General features: G+C 45.4%; 1 protein-coding gene across 1 annotated transcript in view; it reads left to right on the top strand.

Moving 5' to 3' along the window:
- Nucleotides 1–23,343, top strand: part of slc49a4 (solute carrier family 49 member 4) — a 75,294-nt gene extending 51,951 nt beyond the window's left edge. The window contains exons 7-9 of the mRNA XM_080498683.1: nucleotides 2,061–2,188; nucleotides 5,359–5,541; nucleotides 22,083–23,343. Of these exons, the coding sequence (XP_080354809.1) occupies nucleotides 2,061–2,188; nucleotides 5,359–5,541; nucleotides 22,083–22,198 (427 nt within the window). The 3' untranslated portion in view covers nucleotides 22,199–23,343. The remainder of the gene's footprint in view (nucleotides 1–2,060; nucleotides 2,189–5,358; nucleotides 5,542–22,082) is intronic.
- Nucleotides 23,344–25,449: the final 2,106 nt, after the last annotated feature.

Raw genomic sequence — 25,449 nt, forward strand, 5'->3', positions numbered from 1 at the left:
GTGGGCGTACAAAAAGAATTACCGTCGTCTCCGTTTAAGCTTGTGGTCCACTCAGGTGTCTGATTGGCACCTGACGACACAGGTAGCGATCACAGATAGTGACCATCCCGTATCTCATACCTTGAACCGAACCCCAGAGAGGCCAACTTCACAACCTGCATGTTTCGATGTCGGCATGGCCTGCCAGCCATCTTGACCTCCACTCTATTGGGCGGGCCATTTGTGCTGAAATGACAACACTGTTTTGCTGACGGGGAGGTAGCAGTGTGTTGGCAGGCTTGCGCTCACCGTGTGGAGGAGGTGGCAGCCTCTTCTGGCTCTGTGGTTCTTCCACTTGCTGTCTGCTGGATGAAGTCATTACCAATATCTCTTGTTTCTTCACACTTCAATCATCCAATCCAACAAACAAAAACCTAAAAGCAGCAGTAAAAGCTCTTCTAATCTCTTGTGCTCATCTACAAAAAATGCATTTTCCTAACAAATGTGGCTCCATTTGGAAGCTGGAAGCAGGTTTTCTAACGTTATGAGATTTATCGCCAAGAAACAATGTTACAAGAACACAACGGATCCATCAAACACTTTTTGTGCTCGATTTATATTCCACACTTCTTCAGGGAAATAAGGTGCTGCTGCTTTCACAGCATATTCATCCTTTGTTCATGAATGATCTTGGATTTTGATTTCATAGAGTAGATCTAAGAAGAAAGAAACGGATATCATTACACTTCCTCTTTACAATCAGCAAACGTGTGGTCACAGTACAATTTCTTTCTCAGTACAATTCCACTGGTGATCAATAACTTTATCAACTGAATCCAAATTGTAGGAAATGAACTACTCAAAGTCTATTTTCTTCCCGAATCGGAGTGGAAATAACAGAAAAGCAGCCTGTGATCTCTTTGGCAACGAAATGAGGGCTTGGCTGGGTGCAGGCGAGGGATTTTGTGGGTCTCTGGCACTCTGAGTGGTTAAAGGGTTGCAAACTCGGGCGAGTTGGTGGCAGATGGGTGACGCACAATTCAGTGGCCAAAGAAATGAGATGTCGGTGTGGCGGCAAGTGCTTGTTCCTCAGACTGTAAGGTCTCATTCAGCACAGCCAGCCCCTTCCTGTCAACAGGAAAGTGAGTGCTTCAGTCGTCATCATTAGAAACTAAACGGATGGGGTTGTGTAACTTTGTGTCTGGGGATTAGATTTCAAAGGCAGGAATTCAGATCTGATGTCCTGTGAGCGTGCAGTTAATGTGTCAGGTCTTTGAATGACAGCTCATGAAGCCCCCAGAGAGCTGAATGTCATCTAGAAATGTCACCCTGGATCAGTACAAGTGGAGACGTTCTCATTATCCATCCATAGGCTGTTTCCCCTCATCCCCTGGCCCTCAGCACGCTGACAGGGCTGCACAACCCCAGCTGAACTAATCAGCCATTTCCAGCCCGTCTCTTCTCTCCTGCGTTAGGTTGATTGTCGAGTTCAGCCCTGTTTTCTCAAACATGTTGTCTCTGAGCAACAAAACAAAAGTAATTAATGTCTGTCTGTGCTACGGGCATCTGTAGCTTCATCTAATCTTTTAGCGAGGATACATATGCACATACCCACAGGAGCAGTGGCGAGCTCATGAACGATGAGAGTTTAGAAAAGGCTACAAAGAGAAAACCACAGAACTCCAGAGGATTTGCCAATGGCTTGTCTCCCACAATATAACACAGTGTGGATCTCAAGTCTGCCTGCTTAGCTGGTGAGACAAATTGAGTCAGCTTTTGGAATAGTGTCTTCTTGTCTGGTGACAAGAACAAGTGATACACTCAGAAAACGAGTAGGAGAGAGGGAAACGATCTGCCCTCTCTGCGAAACAATGCACGTCTCCAGTAATAGATTATGACACAAGTCACCGAAGAAACTGACAATGAGGAACTGCATCACTGCTCATTGTTTGTGAATGATGCCTCTCTTTTTCACAGCAGCTGCCTTTACTCTCCCGTTTGTTTGTTTTTTGTTTACTTTGCATTTGTGTTTTTATATATTTATGCTGCCCGTCTCACACTCTCCATCCACCCACTTTCAGATTTGCAGACTCAATCCGTGGGATGCTGAAGCTGATCCTGGTGCTGATGCTGGCAGGAGCCTCGCTGTCCTCCACCTGGTTCACCCTCACCTGTCTGAGCAGAGTCACCCACCTCCCCTCCACTGCAGGTAGGCCCACTGCAGCACCACCCTCAGGGTGACTTTGTCTGATAAAGATCTTGATACGGACGTGGATCTCTTTCAAAAATACATCTTAGGATCTTTATATGAATTCATATCTTCACATATATGTTAAAAATCCACATATGGAAATGTAAGACCACTCACTCACTCATAATCCAGGTCTCTCGGCAGTCTGAACCTATAGCAGCTTAACGAGAAAATGTTCACACTTTATCAAATAGAAAAGTTTATCGGGTAATCTTAAAGGTAAAGGCTGTGTTAACCTTTCTCACTAAAGCAGAAAGCTGAAAACTCAAAGTTGTGCTTCTTTTTCTGCTTCTACTAACACCAAAGTGATCTGCTGGAATAAAATGGGACTAACAGCTATTTAGGATTGCACGACTCCTGGTTGAGTGTTTATTTAAGACAATTATTTGACGTAAACCTTTCTAGAAATCCCAAAATCGTGAATCTTCCTGTGTACGTTAGTTCTTTGTGTGAGAGCTCTTGTTTGAAGTGACCACTTAAATCTTGTTTCATTTTCATAGGAAGTGCTGGAATGAGAGGTGTCTTTTAGAGTATATCCAGTTCAATCACTCCATTAGTTGATGCCAGTGATAAGCCCATTAGGGACATTAGTGGACTTGGCTGCCGTTTCCAAAGCCAAACCAATAAGCATACCAGCATGTCATTTAAAGCCACTAATTCTAGTCATCATCATCCATCATCATTCTCCAAGCCCTGGAACTGCTCTCTTTCCAGCTCGCGTCCTCTGATCCCAGACACTGGCAGTCAGCGAATGTTGTTCACCCACCCAAGGGGAGATTGTGTGATATTATACAAACCTGCCAAACACGCCTCTTAGCTCTGTGGGACAGTCGACAATGACTGAAGTCACACGTAGCCCAGGATTAGCCTTCTTTGTTCTTGTGTTTTCATCTCAGGAACAGTTTCTCTACTTTTCCCCAGTCCCTCACAAGCTTCTCACACACTCTGAACTCTCTCTGCTGCATGATTGATCTTCTTTTTTACTTTAGTTTGAACAGAGAAAAGATGTATCCTAGAGTAATGGAAGTTCGAACTCCAAAGCCAAAGACATTGACATCATGTCCTTCAATCATATTGCCATAGCAATACTTTTGCCATTTATCAGGTCGACCTCGCTGATCTCTTCACAACAGCTTGATTTTGTTCACGATTTATTAAGACCTGTACCTCAAAGAGGTGCTGTAGGTAAGCATCAAAGGGTTTAAGCCTGCTGAATCGGTAAAAACTATCAATATAGTGAAGCCGATTTAGCAAGAGAAGCAGTGGATTGTGGTCCAGTGATCACATAATGGCCAAGTATGTCTTTATTTGTGAATACCAGATGTCCCCCCAACGACGGACTTCGTTCTACCTTGTAGGAAGTGGTAGCACAGCAACACATTTATTCCACGAGCTGTAAAGTATAGCGGTCGATGTGTTTGATAAAAGGGCTTCATTAGGACTGTATGAAGACGAGCAGAAAGACGGCGGGCTTTGAGAGCTGCCGAGCGGTGTCCCGGTCACAGGCATGCAGACGTCCTCGGAGGTGGCGTGATTAAAGGGACGTGCAGGCTAATGGGAGCTCATTTGGAGCAATCTGCTGTGATAAGGGAGATGGAGGGTGCTGCGATGCTCCAGGGGTGATGGCTTAATCTCCCTGCGCATTCACTCTAAATACACATTCACACGTTTCACCTGGGCTCCAGCCAAACACCAAGAACTGAGACTCGCCTGAGCTTTACCCTCACATCCCAAAAGTATCTGATTACTCTGCAAACGTGAACACACACCCACACACACATACACTGTTGACTGTGAAATGTATGTTTAATAGAAATAGACAAGCATTACACAAATGTATGAGAAATATATTTTTATTCTGTAATTTTTTTTCCATTAAGTTCGATGAAGTACATACAAATCAAGCCAGCTGCAGCCTGTGAGTACACTAAAATTCTCATCAAGCGATAGAAATAAATGAAGGCAAGCTGTTCACTGTGAGAACACTTGTGGAGTCTGGCTTTAACATAAAAAAAAAAAAAAAAAGATTTTAATATACTGTAGAATCCATGAAATGAGTTGCATCTCAATATGGAGCATGCAGGCACACTAAAAACTGCAATATATTAGGAAGGAAATTGAAATGGAATTGGCAGAGCTGTTTCTCTCACAGTCACCAACTTAGAGGAAAGTCCCTCCATCTGGAAAGTTGTACATCGAGCTGGGTGTCTCACTTCAACAAGGTTTTATAGCATGGATATGTCCAGAGGTGCAACATTAATTCTTGCTCAGATTTGTACTTTAAGAGCACATTTGATTGGGTAGTTTAATGAAATGCTCCCATGTTTACGATATCGCACTCTTGGGGACATTTGGGTATTTGCTGATATGGGATACTTTTATACATCTCTAATGTTGCAAGTGCAATTTTTTAAATTACTTTTAGATTTCCATCAGATGTTGTTTATTTTCTGACTGTGACATTTTTTCAATTTCTGAAACTTTAACTTTTTATTTCCTCTTGTAATATCACATCCAGACAACTGTTTTGGTGTATTTGACTTACAGCCTGTTTCCACCAATAATTAGGTCATTTATAATGAAGGAAGTAAAATAAAATCCAAGATCCATCTTTAGGTCCCGTTTACAAGTTCCCATTAACGATGCAACTCATCCGTTGCATTCTGGGGGTCTGTTTACACGAAGCCACTGAAAACATGACTATTTTACCTATACTGAAAGTTTATTCCATCAAGTCAGCTGCCGTTTATAGAACAGAAGTGAAACTAACTTATAGAGTGAAACAACAGACCAGGTAAAGAAAATGTGTGTTTGGCTCTTTTTTTCCATCCGTGCACAAACTGCCGTTTGGTCTTGTTTCCTGTAAATTGCCACCTTGGAAAGATGGCATTTTGAAAGAAATATTCAAGGGTGAAGGTTTGCCGTAAATCTCCATGCCGCATGAAATAATCGGTTGAGTAAACCGTGCTGGGGAGCGGCATAAATCTGCACTGCTCCTCCATAATTTTCACCGACGTGACATCTTTTTAAAAAAATTGCTGGGATGAAATGTTGATCCTTCATTGCATTAAAAGTTTCTAATAAACTAAAAAAGTGATTTCCTGTACATTTTCTTTGCCCTTTCATAGCCATCCTGTACACTTCCTGCATCCTGGTGGGCATCTTCATCAACAGCAGCGTGCCGATCTTCTTTGAGCTCTTCATCGAGACAGTGTACCCGGTCCCTGAAGGCATCACTTGCGGGGTCGTTACTTTCCTGGGGAACCTGGTCACGGGCCTGCTCCTCTTCTTCCTCACCTTTTACTGCACAGGTAAGACTGACCACATCGCAACGCATAAAGACATTAACGCCATCTCGCCAAATGTATTTGTGTGTTTCCATGTCAGGGTGAAAACATCTTCACGTATTATGAATTGACTGTATGTTTCCAGTGTTTTCCTGGGAAAGTTTTGCAGCGTTCAGAAGCTGTTTGTCCCTCTCTGGTTCCACTAACCTCCTAAAAACTACGGACTCTGTTGTTTGCACAAAAAAGAAAATCCATTCCGAGCCCTGCAGTTACTGAGAATAAAGGGCGGACAGTGGGCAAATTAGGTTCCAGTGAAATTGACACGTTGAGCACTGAGAAAGGAAAAACTTCCCGTTGTAATTTAGCCAGAGCTTTATCTCTGAAATGGTGGCGTGACAGAGTTTGATAGGATAATTTGGCCCCGCGGCGGAGATGATGGCATGTCAGCTCCTCTGCTGCCTGCACAGCGTTCACAGCAGTGGACTGGGCTCACTCGTCCATGCAGGCCACTGCATGTGATAGAAGGTAGATTTAACAACGTTCAGATTGTTCCATGTTATCTTCCCTCACTCAGACTTCGATCAGCTGCAATTATGGATCCATCTCAGACACACCCTCTTCCCCCTGTTCGTCAGAGTAAAAAAGATATATATTTTCAGGTTCTCATAAATATTCATGGACTACATATTCATCCTCCTCTGCCAAGTAGTTTCTTAAACGGCTGCGAGGCTACTGACAGCTGCTGCTTGACGACTCTCTCTCCATGGTGTTTTGTGGGTTTGGTTTGACAGTGCAGGTGGATAATATCAATGCTGTCTGACCCAAACAGCCGTGGGACCCGCCAACATGTCTGACAATCTCATCCCAAAATAAATTGGCCTCGTCGGGGAAGGAGGAACCTTTGTTTTGCATCTACAACAGCATGAGAGTGTGTATTTGTCAGGTTGGCTGTACATCTGTCTCATTCACAATGAAGTTCTAGTTCAGAACCACATTCTGCACAATTTCATCTGTAATGAGTCGGATCAGTCAAATAGTGCCGGAATAACCTTTAAATTTAAGCTTTAAAGTTTTTCTTTGTTGTGGTGCAGACGGAAATATCTGTATGTTCACTAAACCAAGCATCACACATGTCTCAGTTGTCTCATGTCCACGGCTCTATTTAGGTGCAAACAGATTCACGTTTTGAGAATTAAAGTCACTGGCCTGAAAGTAATTGCAATATCAGTACTCACCATTGTTAACGTTCAAAGCATGTGTTTTCATTACAAAAACAACAAACGGCAGCCACTGGTGGCCCATCATGCTAACTAGACCGTTTTCAAAACTTTGCTGTTCAAATACAAAATGGGGCCTTATTTCCAATAAAAAAATACTGCTGACAAAAGAGAATTTATTTTTATTTACATGCAACGTTAAAGGAAACTGTTGAGTGAGAAGTTTCAATGCAGTTTAGATGGAAACATCTGGGTTTGTGCAGCACTTCTGATTAAAAAGTATAGCTTGCTGAAAGTAATTTCTAAACTCTCGCTGGTCCCACAGTCTTCCTCAGATGGTAGATAAACTCTGAGCTGAGATTGTTTTCCTACCAAGGTGCCTGGTAAGGTCACTACCAGCTGCCAGTGCAGACATGGTGGTGTCCAACATTATTGAGGAGCTGACTGTTTGGAATAACACCAGACCAAAACATGGATAACTATGTATGTATGCCCTTCCTGTTTCAAGAATGACACAAATCCAATTTTGCAATCTTGCAATCCATGCAAGATGAAGTGTATTTTGTGAAGTTAAAAGTGCAGTAAATCGTATAATCTTCCCATTTGGCTCAGTGTGTTCAACAGGGGGAGTTTGGAGGATTGGCAGAGAAGCTCACACACTGTTAACGAGTGGATTAGTTTCATTTAAGGTGTATTATTTTCACAATAAAGACAGGAGAGTGATTTCAGGGGAACTCGGGCTGCAATGAAGATGTTTGTAAACTGGGATCCAGGCAACAGGTGATGTATATTTAATTCTCTGTACAGGTCTGATAAATCCTTGATCAAACCAATTGTGGATAGGCTGGGAGCGAGAGCAACGCACACACACACACACACACACACACACACACACACACACACACACACACACACACACACACACACACACACACACACACACACACACACACACACACACACACACACACACACACACACACACACACCAAACCATTCTAGACTGCACAGAGGAATGTTAGGGATACATCGTGCGTGCGTGCCTGCCTGCGGTGTGTGTGTGTGTGTGTGTGTGTGTGTGTGTGTGTGTGAGCGCATGACAGCTGAGATGATGGAAGCTTTTTGCTCCATTTTCCATCCACTTCCCATCCTAAAGTTGCGTAACGGAGAGTGATGCGTCAGAGTTTTCTTTCTTTCTTGTCGGTGAGATCTCGCAGCCGCCGGCTCCGCAATGCAAGCGAGCACACAACAACTTCAGCGCCACGCTGCTACAAAACCGTCTGCAGGTATAAAGAGAGTGAAGGTGCTGCGTTGCAGCAGCCACATCAGAGTGAACCACCGCCGTCTTTAGGCTGGTGCTGCCAGAACAAAGACATAAATGTGTGTCACAAGCACATCCTAATGTGAACACCATCCTGCGGTTGCAGTGTTCGTGAGATGTATTGAAAGCATCTCAGCCCATTTTCTTTTGTCATCCTGCTCAGTAGTTTTCCGAAAATACTGCAGTTCTAACCATAAATGCTGAAACAGGATTAAATTACAGTTTTGTTTGGGACCGTTTTAGACAATAATTAATAGAACCGTTCTGCATTGTTAAGCTCCTCTTGCAGCAGGACACAGTGCGTGTGTGTTTCAACCCAAATAAAACACATGATAATGAAGGATCAGCCAGTGTTATGGCACAGGGGAATGAGATTTAATAGCCTTTGTATGCACAGAAAATCCTTAATATGTTAAATTTACTGGTGCTTTTAATGGATTTAGCTGCAATGAAAATAAAGAATGGCACTTTCTTTGCTTTTATCGCTCCTCTGAGCTGCACTGTTCTTTAACACAAAATCATTTTCAATATAATAAATCGATGATTGCATCATGCTCCCATTATGTTTTGTTAAGAGGCCCTGATTGGACACTGTGAAGTCAGTGGTGTAAACTAGGGATGTCAACAATAGGGTACCAATACCTGTAGCTGGCAATCACTACCAGTAATCAACTCTACTAATTTGTGTTAGGTTTGTGTGTGTCCATGTATTAATAAATGTTAAAATCCAGCTCGGAAAATTGCCAACTCTTCCACTCCCTCACAGTCGCAAGGATGTGTTTAGGTACCGTAACATGGGACTGTTTCATTTTACATGATTCGATACTTGGTAGAACCGAAGGAATTCAGTCGGTACCTATAAAAGTATCAAAGTCAGTCCATCCCTCATGTAGAAATGGACAGTATTCATGTCAATCAAGTGCCTGAGGCTCTGTTGAGACGACAATGTTTTCCAGTATTTACACCTTAACGGTTCTCAGAGACATTGGAAAAGAACCTTTATGAAGACAGCTTTGTCTCCATGGTAACGAAGTAAAACCAAACTTTTTTCTTCTGCACATGCTCAGTAGACAATCAAAACAATATTTTCCTCCAGTGTCATTACTCAGTCCATATTCTCCTGGACTTGGTACTTTTATTTTGACAATCACTGTAATAACTTGGTGGTTTATCCACGAGAATGTCGATGTTCTCTGCTGTGTGTGTGTGTGTGTGTGTGTGTGTGTGTGTGTGTGTGTGTGCCCTGCTAACAATGTTTAGAACATCCATCCATCCATCCATCCATCCATTGTCCACCACTATCGGGGGCCGGGTCGCGGAGGCAGCAGTCTCAGCAGGGATGCCCAGACTTCCCTCGCCCCAGACACTTCCTCCAGCTCTTCCAGTGGGACTCCAGCCGAGAGACATAGTCCCTCCAGCATGTCCTAGGTCTGTCCCAATTCATCCTACCGGAGGGACATGCCCGGAACACCTCCCTGGGGAGGCGATCATCCCAGACAGATGTCCGACCCACCTCAGCTGGCTCCTCTGGATGTGGAGGAGCAGCGACTTTACTCCGAGCTCCTCCCTGGTGACTGAGCTCCTCACCCTATCTCTAAGGGTGACTGAGCTCCTCCCTGGTGACTGAGCTCCTCCCTGGTGACTGAGCTCCTCACCCTATCTCTAAGTGTGCGCCCAGCCACTCTACGGAGGAAACTCATTTCAGCCGTTTGTATCCGGGATCTCCTTCTTTCGATCCAAAGCTCATGATCATAGGTGAGGGTAGGAAAGAAGATTGACCGGAAAGTCGAGAGCGTTATGTTTTGGCTCAGCTCCTTCTTCACCACGACGGACCGATACAACGACCACATAACTGCAGACGCTGCACCGATGCACCTGTCGATCTCACGCTCCATCTTCCCCCCACTTATGAACAACACACTGAGATACTGGAACTCCTCCACTTGGGACAAGGGCACTCCACCGACCGGAAGGGGCAAGCCACCTTTTTCCGGTGGAGAACCATGGCCTTGGATTTAGAGGTGCTGATCCTCATCCCAGTCGCTTCACACTCGGCTGCGAATCGCACCAATGCACGCTGAAGGTCCTGGTTTGATGAAGCCAACAGAACCACATCATCTGCAAAGAGCAGAGACAAGATCCTGTGGTCCCCAAACTCCATACTCCCAGAGCATCCCCCACAGGACGTCCCGAGGGACGTGGTCAAACGCCTTCTCCAGATCCACAAAACACATGTGGACTGGTTCACTCCCATGAACCCTTGAGCATCTGGTGGAGAGTATAGAGCTGGTCCAGTGTTCCACGACCAGGACAAAAACCGCATTGTTCCTCTTGGATCCGAGGTTCGACTAACGGCAGGATCCTCCTCTCCAGTATCCTGGAATAGACTTTCCCGGGGAGGCTGAGTATGATCCACTGTAGTTTGACCACACCCTCCAATCCCCCTTCTTAAAAAGAGGGACCACCACCCCGTTCTGCAAGTTCAGACGTACTGTCCCGACCGCCATACGATGTTGCAGAGCCATGACAATCCCTGGACATCCAGAGACTTAAGGAACTCGGGATGAATCTCATCCACTCCCGGTGCTTTGCCTCTGAGGAGCTTCACAACAACCTCGGTGACTTCAGCTTGGGTAATGGATGAGTCCACCTCTGAGAACCTAACATCTACTTCCTCAACGGAAGACGTCATGGTGGGGTTGAGCAGGTCCTCAAAGTATTCCACCACCCAAATAACTCTCGAGTTGAGGTCAGCAGCTCCCCACTGCCACTGTAAACAGTGTTGGTGGAAAACTCCTTCCACCTCCTGAGGTGCCGGACGGTTTGCCAGAATTTCCTCGGGTCCAACCGATAGTCCTTCTCCATGGCCTCACTAAACTCGTCCCAGACCCCAGTTTTTGCCTCCATCATGGCCTGTGCTGCAGCATGCCTGGCCTGCCGGTACCTGTCAGCTGCCTCGGGAGTCCTATGAGCTAACAACAGTAGGACTCCTTCAGCTTGACGGAATCCCTTACTTCCTGTTCCCACCACCGGGTTCGGGGGTTTCCGCCACGACAGGCACCAGAGATCCTGCAACCACAGCTCTGAGCAGCAGCTTCAACAATGGAGGTGGAGAACACGGTCCACTCAGACTCAATATCTCCAGCCTACCCCGGGATCCGTGAGAAGCTCCTGGAGATGGGAGTTGCAGTTTAAAACAAATGAACAAAAAAATTACAGAAATAACTTTGGCTAAATGAAGAAAATTGAAGGTTTGCCTTTTGTTGTCCAGTGGTTTTGCTCTCATTCATAAATGTTTGAATGGTGAGAAATGATTCTTGTAGTTTTATCATAATTTGTCCTTGAAAAAAGTTAAATCTACCAGTACTGTTAAAGCTGATGAAGTGGTGTTTTTTTTTTCCACTTTATGGAAAGAGTTTGTCATATTTGTGTCCCGGAATATAGTAATAAGGTGGCAGACAGATCCAATCCCAAGTCTGAAAGCATTTATTTATCCTCGGTAGCACTGTTCCCTGTCCTGTTTGCAAATGAGTGTAATTGTGTTCTCCTGAAGAGATCACTCCTCTACAGATTAATTTGATTATTATGTACATTCCCTTTGGAAGACCTTTCATGGGCCGTCTCATTACTCTTAATTTCCACCCTGGAGTCGTGTAATGGATGTGGTAAATAATCTGCAGATTTTCAAAACAGATAAATTCCAAATCTTTTTGAAAGACCTTCTTTAAAGATTCCCATCTATTTCCAGTTTACAGTTCATTTGGGGTTTTTTCTTCCTTTTGACTGCCCACCGTCTCATTATGCCTGCTGAATTACGGCTCCTTCTCCCCGAGTGCAGGAAGGCGTCTATGAATTTACCTCCTCGTCCATTTTAATATCCATGAGAGGGCCGGTCTTGGATCAGTGAGCTCTGAACTGGCCTCTTGACTCTGTCGTGTTAAAAAAAAAAAAAAAAAAATCCCCAAAGTTTGTGAACCATGTGGCTCAGAAACATGAATGGAGCCTCTGGGCTATAAATCTCCAGTTGTCATTCTTTTTCGATTTCATCGGCGGTGTGTTTGTGTCATTTAGCACCGCACAGAATACAAATCAGAGAAGAGGTATTGTAGAGCCGAAGCGCCTGTGGAGGACGAAGATGAGGAAACAGGAGAAAGGTGGTGTTGGGTTTCCACTGAGCTTTGAGTTGGTAGTCTCCCGTATTGGGCCGAAACCCAAATTATTCAGCCCTGAGAAATAATTGTCACCGTTCCAGGATTTCCTCCCCTTTTCTCCTTAAACTTTGCATCATCCTCTGAAGTGAAAATGCCTTTGTAGACTAACTTTTTCAACCCCCTGTAAAGAGTGTGGAGGTGTCTTTAAAGGAGAGGTAAAAAACTAAACAAACAGCATTTCTTTGTAGCTCTCAATCATTCCTCAGAGAATAAAAGCTTTTTTTTGTTTCAGAGTTTCAGAAAGCGTTCTGAATCATGAGTGAGAGGCAGCAGAGGAAATGAAAAACCTAGATTAGCATAAAGTGGAATCACTCTTTCCACCTTTATGCGAAGTCTGCATTGAATTTGTTATCAACCTGTGTCCACCAGCTGAGGAAGAGGGGGTTTATTTTAGGCATGCATCGATATTCGATATCGGTTTTATTCGAATATACTGGTATCTGTTCGATACCAGGCAAGAGTACTCATACTCATACTCATAAAACCGCCACCGATACCACAACACCCAATACCGCTTTACGGCAGCGCGCATGTTGTGTATTTAGACCTACTCGGGCTGCCGTAGTCAAGATGGCCACAAGGCATTGTGGGTAGTGTGAGTGTTGAGTTATACTGCAGCAGACCGCAGCTCCTACGTGTATGTTCAGTGTGTACATAAATAAAAGGTTAATCGGCTACTGGAGTCCCCAGCCTTGTTATGTAGGAAGATGCACTGAAGACATAACAGCGCGGGTTACGGTATATCACTGCAAGGCCCGGTAAGGCACGCACATTGCGGACGGGCAATGAGGAGCGGTTAATTCCCCCGCCTCACAGCCAGTGGAAAGCAGGACATGGAACTCAGTTTTTGAGATGATCACTTGTTGTATTTATTTGCGAGTTAGTTTTATGTACAGCTTCGTGTCAGACCCGCTCGCGTAACATGCTCGCTCTCTTGTAGACGCTAGTCAAGCTAGCAGGTAAAGGGGTCATGCAGCAATGTTTTATAACAAGCATTCTAACAGTTTTCTAGCAGTGCCAGAAATTTTTTATTTGTATTTTTTTAAGTAAAATAAAGTACTCCGTATTGGTGAACAGTCAAATGCAAGTTCTTATACATGACTTGTTTTGGAAAACAGTGATATCGATGCATCCCTAGTTCATTTAGTCTTAAGTAATATAAAGGAGAATTCAGAGTCCTGATAAGTTGAGAAAGAATGTTTCGATCAGAAGTGTCAAACACGTTTTTGTTCAGGAGCCGCATTCAGTCCAGTTTTACCTGGTATGGGCCAAACCAGTGACATGGTGCCATAATGACCTTTAAACTTAAAATTGTACATTTTTCTTTACTTGTGGCGCAGAGTATATGTAAACTCTATATTTTCACAAAACTGAACAATTTCTACAGAAACACGCTACAATTTCAACATGAAGGAAATTTGAAACCTTCTGATGCAAAATGTCCACAAAATGTCTCCTGTAGCTGTTGCATTCTGGGTGTTTTGTGTTGAAACAAATGTGCAAATCTTTGTACAACAGTTTTGTGGGTTTCATTTTGTCCTGCCAAACCAGCCGGACTGTTCAGGCCTGGATGTTAGCTGCAGATCTCCTTATCTCCATCAGATATGATGAGGTTTCAATGGATTAAGCTGGATTTTCCTGTTTGATTAGATTGAGATCTGAGTAAATTGAAGGCCAAATCAACAACTCAACTCCAGTTGTTGGTCCCTCAAAGTACCACAATTTTTCCAGGATCCTACAAGCTACTTTGCGAAGTGCATCGATGGTCAGAGGTTGCTAGAATTCCTGGTTCTCGTCCTTCTCTGAGACACACACAGACGTGGTCTTGTCTTGTTTTCCTGAGAACAATCTGTTAGGGTTTTTTCCCAAAATGTGTAGATGGAAATATTTTAACAACATTCACTGTACATGTGGGACAGCAAGAAAAAGTAAACCACCAATCACAACAAACCTGAGCCACTTGGATTTTCGGAGTCAAGGTTTTCCAGCAGAGCATTGCCCAAAGCATTAGACTGTTTTTCCTGACTTGCCTGCTCTCTGTAATGCATCCTGGTGCCATGAGTTCATAAAGTAAACCACACACACAAATCAATGTGTCCCATCAGTCAGACCACTGTCCACCAGTAGACCGCATCCTTCCATTGCTCCTTGGGCCAATTCTGATGCTCATGTGTCCACTGTAGAGGATGTGGGTGGTAGACTGGCCCACGCAGACCCTCCACTACACCGCTGGCTCAAACACTATATCACAGTCAGTCTAGAGCTAAAGTAGCTGCTCGTTAGCCTGCAGGTTAGCGTGCACATCATGACGTTACTTTCCCACTTCTAGCACAGCTTCAGAACGATAAGTTAAGCAATTATGTTTAGTTTTGTTGAGGGTTTTCAGATGACGTCCCATATGTTCACTTTGGATGGTCCAACAGGATGTAGCGGTACAAGGTCATGTGAGGAAGTTGAGGTTGAATGACGTCATGTGAAAAGGGTCTATATTTAAATGACCTGCCTGATAAAAACCCACCACTAACAGGAGCCATGATAAACAGATCATCACAGTGAATGACTTCCTGTCAGCTGTCATAATGATGTGGCTGACTGGTGTAGACGTCAGTGATCTTCCCTTCGTGCTCACCCACTTGTTCCTCTAAAGCACATATTTCTGTGTGTGCAATAGTGAGAACAGGGTAGTCATGTGATGGATGGTCTTGTTCTTTACACCTTGCTGGTCCGTACATCTGCAGATTCGACCTCGGTCCTCAAACAAAGGCTGCAGCTGTAAAGAAGAAGGGAGCTTCATCAAATATAACGCAGCATTGACCTCAATTAAGACTGATTAAGGCCATAGGAGGCCTGTCGGCACACGTCTGTCTTCATCTGCGCCACCATTCTGCTGATGGTGGCAGCTGCAGTAATAGGCTGTAAAAATGACAAAGTGTCCACCGTTCATGCCGATGTCGTCTGAACCGCTTGTAGTTCATCGGCCAGATCCTGGATTGTGGCTCATCTACATCAGTGATGCTTCAGTTAAAACTCTTAACAGTCAACTTCCATCAACTCCTGATTGAAAGATCCCTCATCAAGAACAAAACCAAGACCTTCGTCCAGTGGAAGCAGGCGTTGTAGGAAGGGTTGCATGCCTGGTGCTATGCAGCAGGGTTTTTGGACTATTTCTCCTCTGACGACGGACTCTGGGCTCTGGTATATGTGACTCGGTCCTGAACTCTGGCTGGCTTGACATGGTCTCCGGACAACTCCTGAAAATAGAAATGGACAGTTTGCTAAACTAGCTAGCCTGTGGCTAAGCTAAAAGCAGAACCGGCGTTGGCTGTGGCTGGCGGCTGCATTCCTCCTCACGCCGCGGTGATCTGCACCAACCGTCCTCCAACCGGGAGCCCACGTCCAGAAATAAACAGTGCAGGAGTGCGTGTGTCACCATTGGGCTGAAAAAGCAGGTGGCAGAAGATCTGGAGGACATTAAAAAGTCCCTGAACTCCCTGTCGGAGGAGGTTTCAGCTGTCAGGCTCCAGCAGAAAACCACCATGGGCTTGATGGAGGAGGTTACAACCCTGAAAGTCAAGACTGCAGAAAAAGAAAAGCTCATCACCTTCCTGGAGAACTGAGTGTCTGATTTGAAGCAGTCCAGCCGATCAATGATGTGATCATCACCTCCTGCATATTAAACCTGGTTCCTACACTCAGACGGTGGCAGTGGATCCAGCTGGGACCACAGAGGACAACCTGTCCGACTCCGTGGAGTGGCAAGGGACATTTATTCTCCGGTCCAAGGGGACTAGAGGTGGACCAGAACACTGTGGAGGCCTGTCACCGCTGCCCAGGAACAACCACAAACCAGCCGTCACATTAAGGTTTGTCAACAGGAAGAACAAAATGCAGTTCCTGAAACAAGGGAGGAAGCTGAGAGGGTCTGATGTGAATCAATGAACATCAATGAACATGTGACCAAGATGAACACAGACATCACCCGGAAAGTCCGGTTCCTGGAGAACCTGGAGTGTGTATGTATATGGTTCTGTTTGTGAATGCACAAAATGTTTGAATGTTATATGCCTGAAGTGAATGATTAAAACATTTAAAAAATTTGAAATTTTTGTTTTGCGTGAGGACACGGTGTCAGAAGAAATGACCAACCATGTGATATATTTTATGAGAGGCTTGAATATAGTGACCCTATTGCGAAATGTCCACAGAACCCAGAGTCAATGTTGTGCAAACACTTTTCACAGCCATGCATCAGCAGTGTTAATAGTTGGCTGGAGGTGAGTGCTAAAGCAGTAAAGGTTCTTTATCAATAAATAGTGTTTACCATTTTACTAAATAGCACATTGATGCCACTTTAGAATCCAAGCGGTGATCAGTCACATTCACAGAGGAACACAAGAGATTCAGACATCTGACGAATCAAACGACAACCTGCTGATGAGTCGCTCTCATCAACAGGTCGTCGTTTGATTCGTCTATGATGCTCATATCGAAGACCCTGCTGGGAGGAAGGTTACTGCTCTCCTCACATTTATCTTATAATTACAATTCAGCAACAAGGAAACTCGGGCTCTGTTCATACGACAACATTTCAAGTAAAAAAAGCACAGTTTTCTGCCTTTTCGTTTCAGAAAAGTTTCACTTTACATCAACAAACATGTTCTACAACAAATGGTTTCTAGTTTTAGTTTATTTTCATTTAATTCATTGACAATAAAAAAAAAAATCCCATAAACAAAAATCCATACAATAGAAATAAAAAAATTCCAATTTATGAATGAAAAGGACCAGAAGTAAAAATGACTTATGTAACCAGCCATCAATTTACAATAAGAATAAAACATAGTGTAGAATACAAGAATGTACAAGACATGAGGGAAGATAAATACATAAAAATATTAAAAAGGATGAGAATTTAAAGACACATTGCAGAATTCTGAACAGGTTTATTTGAACAGCTATTGGAGCTCTCCTGAGGTCTTCTAAATATTTGCTGCATAAAACCCAAGAGCAGCTTGTTGTTGTTTAGTTCAGACTCTGGAGACAGAAAGCAGGTTGGATCCAGACGACCTCAAACGTCTGGAAGCTTCATTACGTAGGAAAGTCTGCCGCTCGAAGCCATTAGGAGTGTATGAAAGTCACTTCTCTGAATGACAAGAAGCAAAGACCTGAGAACTGGAAGTAATGTGTGTTTTCTTGAGGCTATTAGACGTTATGTTTCTTTCAACTCCTAAACATCCAGTCGTGATGACCAGAGAAAATGTGACGCTCAATATCCCAGGAAGGTTTCAAGGAATAAACTCATCTTACAAAGAGGAATCATTAAAATCTTCTAATGAGCTTTAAAATCAGAGGCGATCAGAGGAGTCGGAGCAGTCACAGCTACTTTTCAGCTCAAACCTTTAATTCTCCCCCTTTCACCCCACCACCACCACCCCCACCTCATCTTCCTTCACATGTCTGTTTGCTCCTCAGTCAACTTCTAGTGCCTCTAAACTTTTCTCCTGGTGTGTTTAGAGACAACGGGCACGCACGCACGCACGCACGCACGCACGCACGCACGCACGCACGCACGCACGCACGCACGCACGCACGCACGCACGCACGCACACACACACACACACACACACACACACACACACACACACACACACACACACACACACACACACACACACACACACACACACACAGACACTGCAGGTCAGATAAACAGGACTCCATTAACCTGCCTCCATGCCGGGTCTCCTGCCGTCTGCCTCGCTCTCCCCTGATTAACGAGTCCGCCTCAGGAGTCTGGATTTCTCTCCACAAACACTTCCTCACATCTCCTCCTCCTCCTCTTTGCCCCAGTTTAGCATTTGCTTTCATCCTCACACCTCTTGTCCTACATCCCCCTTAAATGAGGTGAAGCATCAGGCGTTTGAGCCAAGGCTGGTCATTTACCATCAAGAGGCCGTCCGGTTCCATCCAGACGGTCTCTTCACGCATCAATCGGGGACGGCTGCTTTACCACATCTGAGAAGTGTGCAGATCACACTGCAGGTTTGAAATGTGACTCGTTGTCCCAGCAAAGTAGGCCGTCTTCATGGCAAGAGCCAGCTTCATGGCGAGGTCCTGGATAATGGCGAGGGCCGGGTTCATGGCGAGGGCCAGCTGGCTTCTTGGCGACGGCCTGGATAATGGCGACGGCCTGGATAATGGCGAGGGCCGGGTTCATGGCGAGAGCGGGTTCATGGCGAGGGGCGTTTCATAGCCAGGGCAACTGGCTTCACAGCGAGGGTGGCTTCATGGCGAGGGCCGCGTTCATGGCGAGAACCGGGTTCATGGCGAGAACCGGGTTCATGGCGAGGGCCGGGTTCATGGCGAGAACCGGGTTCATGGCGAGGGCCGCGTTCATGGCGAGAACCGGGTTCATGGCGAGAACCGGGTTCATGGCGAGGGCCAGTTTCATGGCGAGGGCAGTGTTCATGGCGAGGTCAGTTGGGTTCATGGCATGGGCCGCCTGCACGGTGAGGGCGGCCGGGTTCATGGCGGGGGCGCAGCTTCATGGCGAGGGCGCAGCTTAATGGACCTGCGAGGGGTGGCTTCATGGCGAGGGCCTGCAAGGGGTGGCTTCATGGCGAGGGCCTGCAAGGGGTGGCTTCATAGCAAGGGCCTGCGAGGGGTGGCTTCATGGCGAGGGCCTGTGAGGGGTGGCTTCATGGCGAGGGCCTGTGAGGGGTGGCTTCATGGCGAGGGCCTGTGAGGGGTGGCTTCATGGCGAGGGCCTGTGAGGGGTGGCTTCATGGCGAGGGCCTGTGAGGGGTGGCTTCATGGCGAGGGCCTGTGAGGGGTGGCTTCATGGCGAGGGCCTGTGAGGGGTGGCTTCATGGCGAGGGCCTGTGAGGGGTGGCTTCATGGCGAGGGCCTGTGAGGGGTGGCTTCATGGCGAGGGCCTGTGAGGGGTGGCTTCATGGCGAGGGCCTGCGAGGGGTGGCTTCATGGCGAGGGCCTGTGAGGCGTGGCTTCATGGCGAGGGCCTGTGAGGGGTGGCTTCATGGCGAGGGCCTGTGAGGGGTGGCTTCATGGCGAGGGCCTGCGAGGGGTGGCTTCATGGCGAGGGCCTGCGAGGCGTGGCTTCATGGCGAGGGCCTGTGAGGGGTGGCTTCATGGCGAGGGCAGGCTTCATGGCGAGGGCCTGCGAGGGGTGGCTTCATGGCGAGGGCCTGCGAGGGGTGGCTTCATGGCGAGGGCCTGTGAGGGGTGGCTTCATGGCGAGGGCCTGCGAGGGGTGGCTTCATGGCGAGGGCCTGCGAGGCGTGGCTTCATGGCGAGGGCCTGCGAGGGGTGGCTTCATGGCGAGGGCCTGCGAGGGGTGGCTTCATGGCGAGGGCAGGCTTCATACATCTGAATGCAGCTTATTGTTTGGTGTTTTGTCCGAAGTTGACATGCCTTCAGGTGTAACTGGTTGTCAGGAGACGCTCACGGGGGGAATCTGGCGTATGCGAGGGGGAGGCAGGAGTCAGTGTGAGCGCTGATGAGTTGATATGCCGTCGGTTCCCATCTGCCTCCCAGATTCAGCGCCGCCGCCACCGGCCAGTGAGCTTCTCCTGTGGTTAATGGAGCTCGAACAGAGCTGAGAAAATGGAACAGCTCATTCTGCGCCATGTTTGGGTTCAAGTGTGGGTCGATGATGACGGGGAACCCTGCCAATCTCTCCAAGTGATTCAGAATCATTATGAAAGACGGTGCGGGAGGGGTGCTCTTGCTTCCCGTTTGCTAGGTCAGGAGGCCCCATTGATTGGCCATTACGCGCCGTGTTACACGTAAATCATCCAGTGTCTTTTCATAGTCAATCTCATCAGGTTTTTGTATATTTATGGACGACTCGACTCGTTCATTGTGGAAGATGACATGAGAGCTCAGATTTGTCTGGTTCAGTGATTCACAATGTCTAGACCAGGGGTCGGCAACCCGCGGCTCTTTGGTCCCCCCACTGCGGCTCCTTGCGCCTCCGTCCCACTGCAGTTCATCCCGGAGACGTAAGGAGGCAAGGCCACCCAGAGCGCACTCCTGCTACAAATGTAGGCGCAGCAATTACGCAACGATAATAGCATGAAGAACGTAGAATTGCTGGACAGCGGCTCAACTGGTACCTGAAGCTGGGAGCTTCCTGTACCTTTCACAGGAAAACTGCAGTTTTCTGCAAGTTTATTGCGAACTTGTTGAGAGTGACGAAATTTATAGTGAATCACACGACAACTCAAGGACATTGAAAGCCACACCACTCACACTCATGGTTCTAAAAATCCCAGCTGAGAGCTGCAATGCATTATGGGAGTTTCTGTTTGTGGTGTTTTAAATGTAATAATTGGGGGTTATGTTAGGTTTGTAGTGTTGGTAATAATTGTGTTGTGTTGTGTTTTTGTTGCTTATTTCATGTAGTTTAGTTTATTAGTTGTAAGTTGTCAACCAGCAGTGAAGAAGGTTTTGTGTGTAGTGTCCTCCTGGCATGGTCTGCCTGTGGGACTGTCAAAATAAAAGTGTGTGGCTCTTTGGGTGTTGTGTTCAGTGTTAAATGGGACCAAATGGCTCTTTGAGCATTAAAGGTTGCCGACCCCTGGTCTAGAAAATCCCATTTTACATTTATTGCCATTAAAGTTCTTGTGAACTCATTTCTCATTACTTTTGTTGTGATTGAAAACAGATGTGGAGCTTTTGTCTTGTTGTCCTGCTCTAGTGCTAGCCGTTAGCATTAGCATTGCTTGACACCACCTGTTGCATCCTGTTTCAACACTTTGGGAGAACAAATTCTCTGTTGCCCATTTTACAAAAACATTAAGAAGTCGTATACGATAAGTTTCAATTTATTCTGAATAGTCATCTGCTTTCAAGAGTTTCCATGTACAATGACTTTTGGTCTTGTAACAAAAAGTCCATAATAAAAGTCGATGATTATATGTCTTGTAAAACAGTGATTCCAGGAGAGTCAGACCCAAAGTTTCATGGGGTGTCAGGAAGCCCTCTTGATTTCCATTTGTGTAACATTTTTTTAATGTCTTGAAAATAGCGGAGTCAGCATTTTATTGGTAAATCTGACAAAGCTACTAAATTTAAGCATTTTCATGAAAAGTGTAGGCAGCGGAAGAAAAATGGTAGATCGTCAGGTGAAAGAGGAAGATAAATCGGTCAAAAAGAAAAACAAGAGAGTGACATTGAAGATGTCACACTATGGGAGGAGCCGGTGAAACCAGAGCAGAACAATAACAACTATAGACCAGACAACAGGCAGCTAGCTCAATTAAGAAAGACAGTTAATCACATTTCAACCAAACATCAATGAGAATTTTGCCGTAACTCTGTGAGCCAAGACGTTTTAAGATAGAAATCACTGGATGAGTTGACAGACATTCAGTTAGCCGATTAGCTTACGTTCAATTAGTCCCTTCAATCCCTGGTTACAGTTTGGCCCTTTGGTGGAAGCATACAAGTTGTTTCAGTGCATGCACACTCTGTGTCACAATGTGTGTATTTTACAAATATTAATGGCAGGTGTTAATTTGAAAGATTGTGTTTTAGAGCCACATGATATGTTAACAACCATGATGTTTACTTTTGTTAGAAGAGTATGATTGACAATAAATACAAACTCATTCTGTCAGTGTGTACAGGTATGGGTATATTGTGAATGTTGATATGAAAATACATTTGTGCTATCTTGAGCAACGGCAGTCTGTAAAACCTTTTTCCAAATATGGAATGTAAAAGACGAGGTTGTTTTATCGTCAGTGAAATTTTAACCTCGTCTCTTTCTCCTTCTTTGCGTCTCCTCCTCAGACTTGTCGTGGCTGAACTGGTGTCTAACCGGGTCGTGCCTCTTCAGCCTCGTCCTCATCCTCTTCTTCAGGGAGTCGTACGACCGCCTCTACCTGGACGTCTTCGTCTCCGTCTGACAGCGTCGGGAGGACAGACAACGATGTCACTTAAAGACAAAGGACCTAAAAAGTGAATCTTGCACAAAGACGAGGAGAAAAGGGAGGCGAGGGGCGATCGGAGGAAGGTTTCGTCCGTCGAAGAACGTAAATGTAAATAAACTGGTAACCGTGGCGATGGATGGTTGAACGGCTGCAAAGAAGAACCGAAGACAGACTCCGTGTTTACTCTTGTCTATCAACTCGACGCCATACAACTGCTTCATGCATCGTCACTTCCTTTTCTATTTCCTGTACTATTGTGAATACGTTTGTTTTGATGCAAACAAACTGTTTGTGATCGGTTTGAGTTTTATTTTTTCCCATGACGGACTGTTTTATGCAGGTGGTGTGATATGTCACGTTGTCCTTGGCGTCGCCCGTTCTCTACCAGTCGTCGTTCTGGACACTCAGAATGTAACAGACTCCAGTCGAGTATCAAGATGTGGGAGTCAAAAGGTGGAGATGTGGCGGCTCCGTCAGCCAATCAGCGGGCCTGGCTGCGCTGAGTCCAGGGCGAGCCGGGGACCCGGGACTCACCTGGGGACGCTCTATCAGCCCGGCGCTGTTAAACAACCCGTGAAACTGTCCGTCAATGAGAGCCAGGTACTCACATTACGCACTATTGCCCTCTCAAGATGAATATTATGCAAAAGCATGTGACCGACTTGTGGAGGATTGGATGCATGCCAGAGAAGCGGGCTGGACTGGACCTCGGCCACCCAGCCAGCCGTTTCTGAGGAAGAAGCATTTTGGAAGCATTTTTGGTTGTTTATAGTCGATACTGTCAATCTGTGACAGCTTTGAGTTTTACTTTACTATTTTTATTTAGATTAGCTATTTGAAAAATTGAGTTTTTGTTTTTTGAGCAGCCTGTCAGTATTTATTGAAAAATGCCCAACACTAAAGCAGGAAACTGCATCAACAGCAGCAAAGATGCCCCGAGGTGAGGGAGGCTTCCATCCCGCCATCAGTGTTGTAATCTCCAGCTGCTCCTCCTCCACCAGCACGTGTCTTTACGCCAAATGACCAGTTGACTGACGGAACCTTAAGGGAAAAAGACTCACGCACTCCTCCACGGATAAAACTGGAGCTGTGACAAATCATTCAAAAAAAAAAAACAACAACACATCAAGGCGAAAGAAAAACATCTGTCACTTTGCAAGTTTTTCTCCTTATTCTTTGTGTGTTTGTGTTGTAGCAGAAGCAGAACGTTTCTAAACCCTCGGCTCTGCAACGTCTTTTCCTGGTGCTTGTTTTTCTTTCTCTTTCTCTCTCCTTGTACAGAAAAGGTTGTTTTTTACCTTTTTGGACGTGTTGCCTTAAATACTTCGGTGCAGTGCGTTCAGGCTCCTTCCTTCTACACTGTGACTATTTTATCCGTTGATTTTGTAAAAGGTCGTGTTCTCCGGTTCCGTGGCTCACGCTGTGGTGCGCTGGGTTTTATTGTTCCTGTTCTGTACAAAAAGAACAAACTGTCAAATGTTTTCAAATAAAAAAAAATTTCAAACAGTGGAATTTGTATTTATTGCTCATGAAAGTTGTCTATTGTCAGTGTCTATTGTCAGTCTCTTTGGTAAATAAATGAATGAGGTTTCACTGTCGCCCACCTGCACTGAACAAACTTCACATTCATGAATCATACAGTTGTTCATTGCTGGACATCCAGAAAGCCTCCAGGGCTTCACCTTAATCTGGACTCTGCAAGCTTTAGGACCAAAAGAGCCGTTTGTCACCAAAATCAACTTCAACTGGAGCGGCAAAAAAATACTGAACCTTTGAAATGTGAGGCTGACGGAACCCTAAAGGTTCATACATATACATCATACATTCTGAGGTATGAACAAAAACTGCATCTTATATTGCATTTGTATGGATTTCTTACCCCATAAGGATCACTAGGTAGTGTGTGTGTGTGTGTGTGTGTGTGTGTGTGTGTGTGTGTGTGTGTGTGTGATGGAACTAAAAAAAAAAGAAAAACAATCGGCTCCATTCAGAATGGTGGTTACCAGAGAGCAGGAAGATTATTCTAATATATATATATATATATATTTAGTATGGTATCATATGGCTTATTCTCATGAATGGTCTTTGTTCACATGATGCCCCTCACCCGAAACTTCAGCACTGCCTTGTGCTTCACTGCAGCTGCTAATGACTCTATCAGTCCTATTTTAATCATGTTTATCATTTAAAGTCGTTATCGGAAGGTCTTCTTGCTGTCAAGTCTCTGTGTCTGCCCCTGTGTGTCTCACCTCGTGTTTCCAATTGACCAATGATCTTCTCCCTTTGTGTGCTCCTATTGTGTTCCACCTGTGTTGGTACCCATTAACTGTGTATTTAAACCCACTCCCTCTGTTGTCTTGTTTGGTTCATCTCGTCAACGTGTCTCCTTGTCACGCTTCTTGTCACCCTTGTGTCTCCTTGTGTTCTCTGGACTGCAATAAACCTGGTTTTCATGGAACTCTTTGAGCCTGCGATTGGGTCTATCAACAACACACCACCTCCTGTCCCTGACGCTTACGTGATGCACCTGAACGCATCACTCCAAAGCCCTGTTTCCACAACACAAAAAGCGCGGGAATGGACAGGTATAGTCCGTTACGGTTTGAACGGTTTGAGGGCTTTCGCTTTCTGGGGACCAAGATGGAAGTTGTAGCTGTGTCTGCAAAAGATAAAAGTTAACAACACAACTCGTGCAAAGTGGAGAATGTAAACAACAACAGAGAATTCCTTATGTCCAGATCTGCTGCCTGGTTGAGACGACTGCTGGAACGTCACATATCTGCGGAGCTCTAAGCCCTGCCTACTTTTTAACCTACCTTCTGCAGTGGAAACGGGTACTGGATTTGGCCCTGGGTACGCTTTGCCATTCCTCTCCATAAAGCTCCGTTCCATCCCTGCACTTTTTGTGCGGTGGAAACACGGCTAAAGCGGTCGGCTACAAAGCGGTATTATCCCGTTCAGACATCGAGACACTACAATGTCTTTACACTGTTACAAAGATATATCAGTTCTGAGCTAGATGTCAAAAGTTCTCCATGTGTTATCTTGCAGTTTTTTTTAAACCAGTGTTTAAAATTGGCATTATTTTTACTAGTGTAATGATATTCTTGTCATGCTTGCTGTGTTTGAGTCACATGTAAGCTGCTGGTCCAATAGGAGAGCACAAAACATCCAAGATGGCGGCGACCACGATAGATCTTGAGAGGAGGAAAACATGACAAAATCCT

The sequence above is a fragment of the Blennius ocellaris genome (genome assembly GCF_963422515.1).
Source record: "Blennius ocellaris genome assembly, chromosome: 6".
Taxonomy (NCBI): domain Eukaryota; kingdom Metazoa; phylum Chordata; class Actinopteri; order Blenniiformes; family Blenniidae; genus Blennius; species Blennius ocellaris.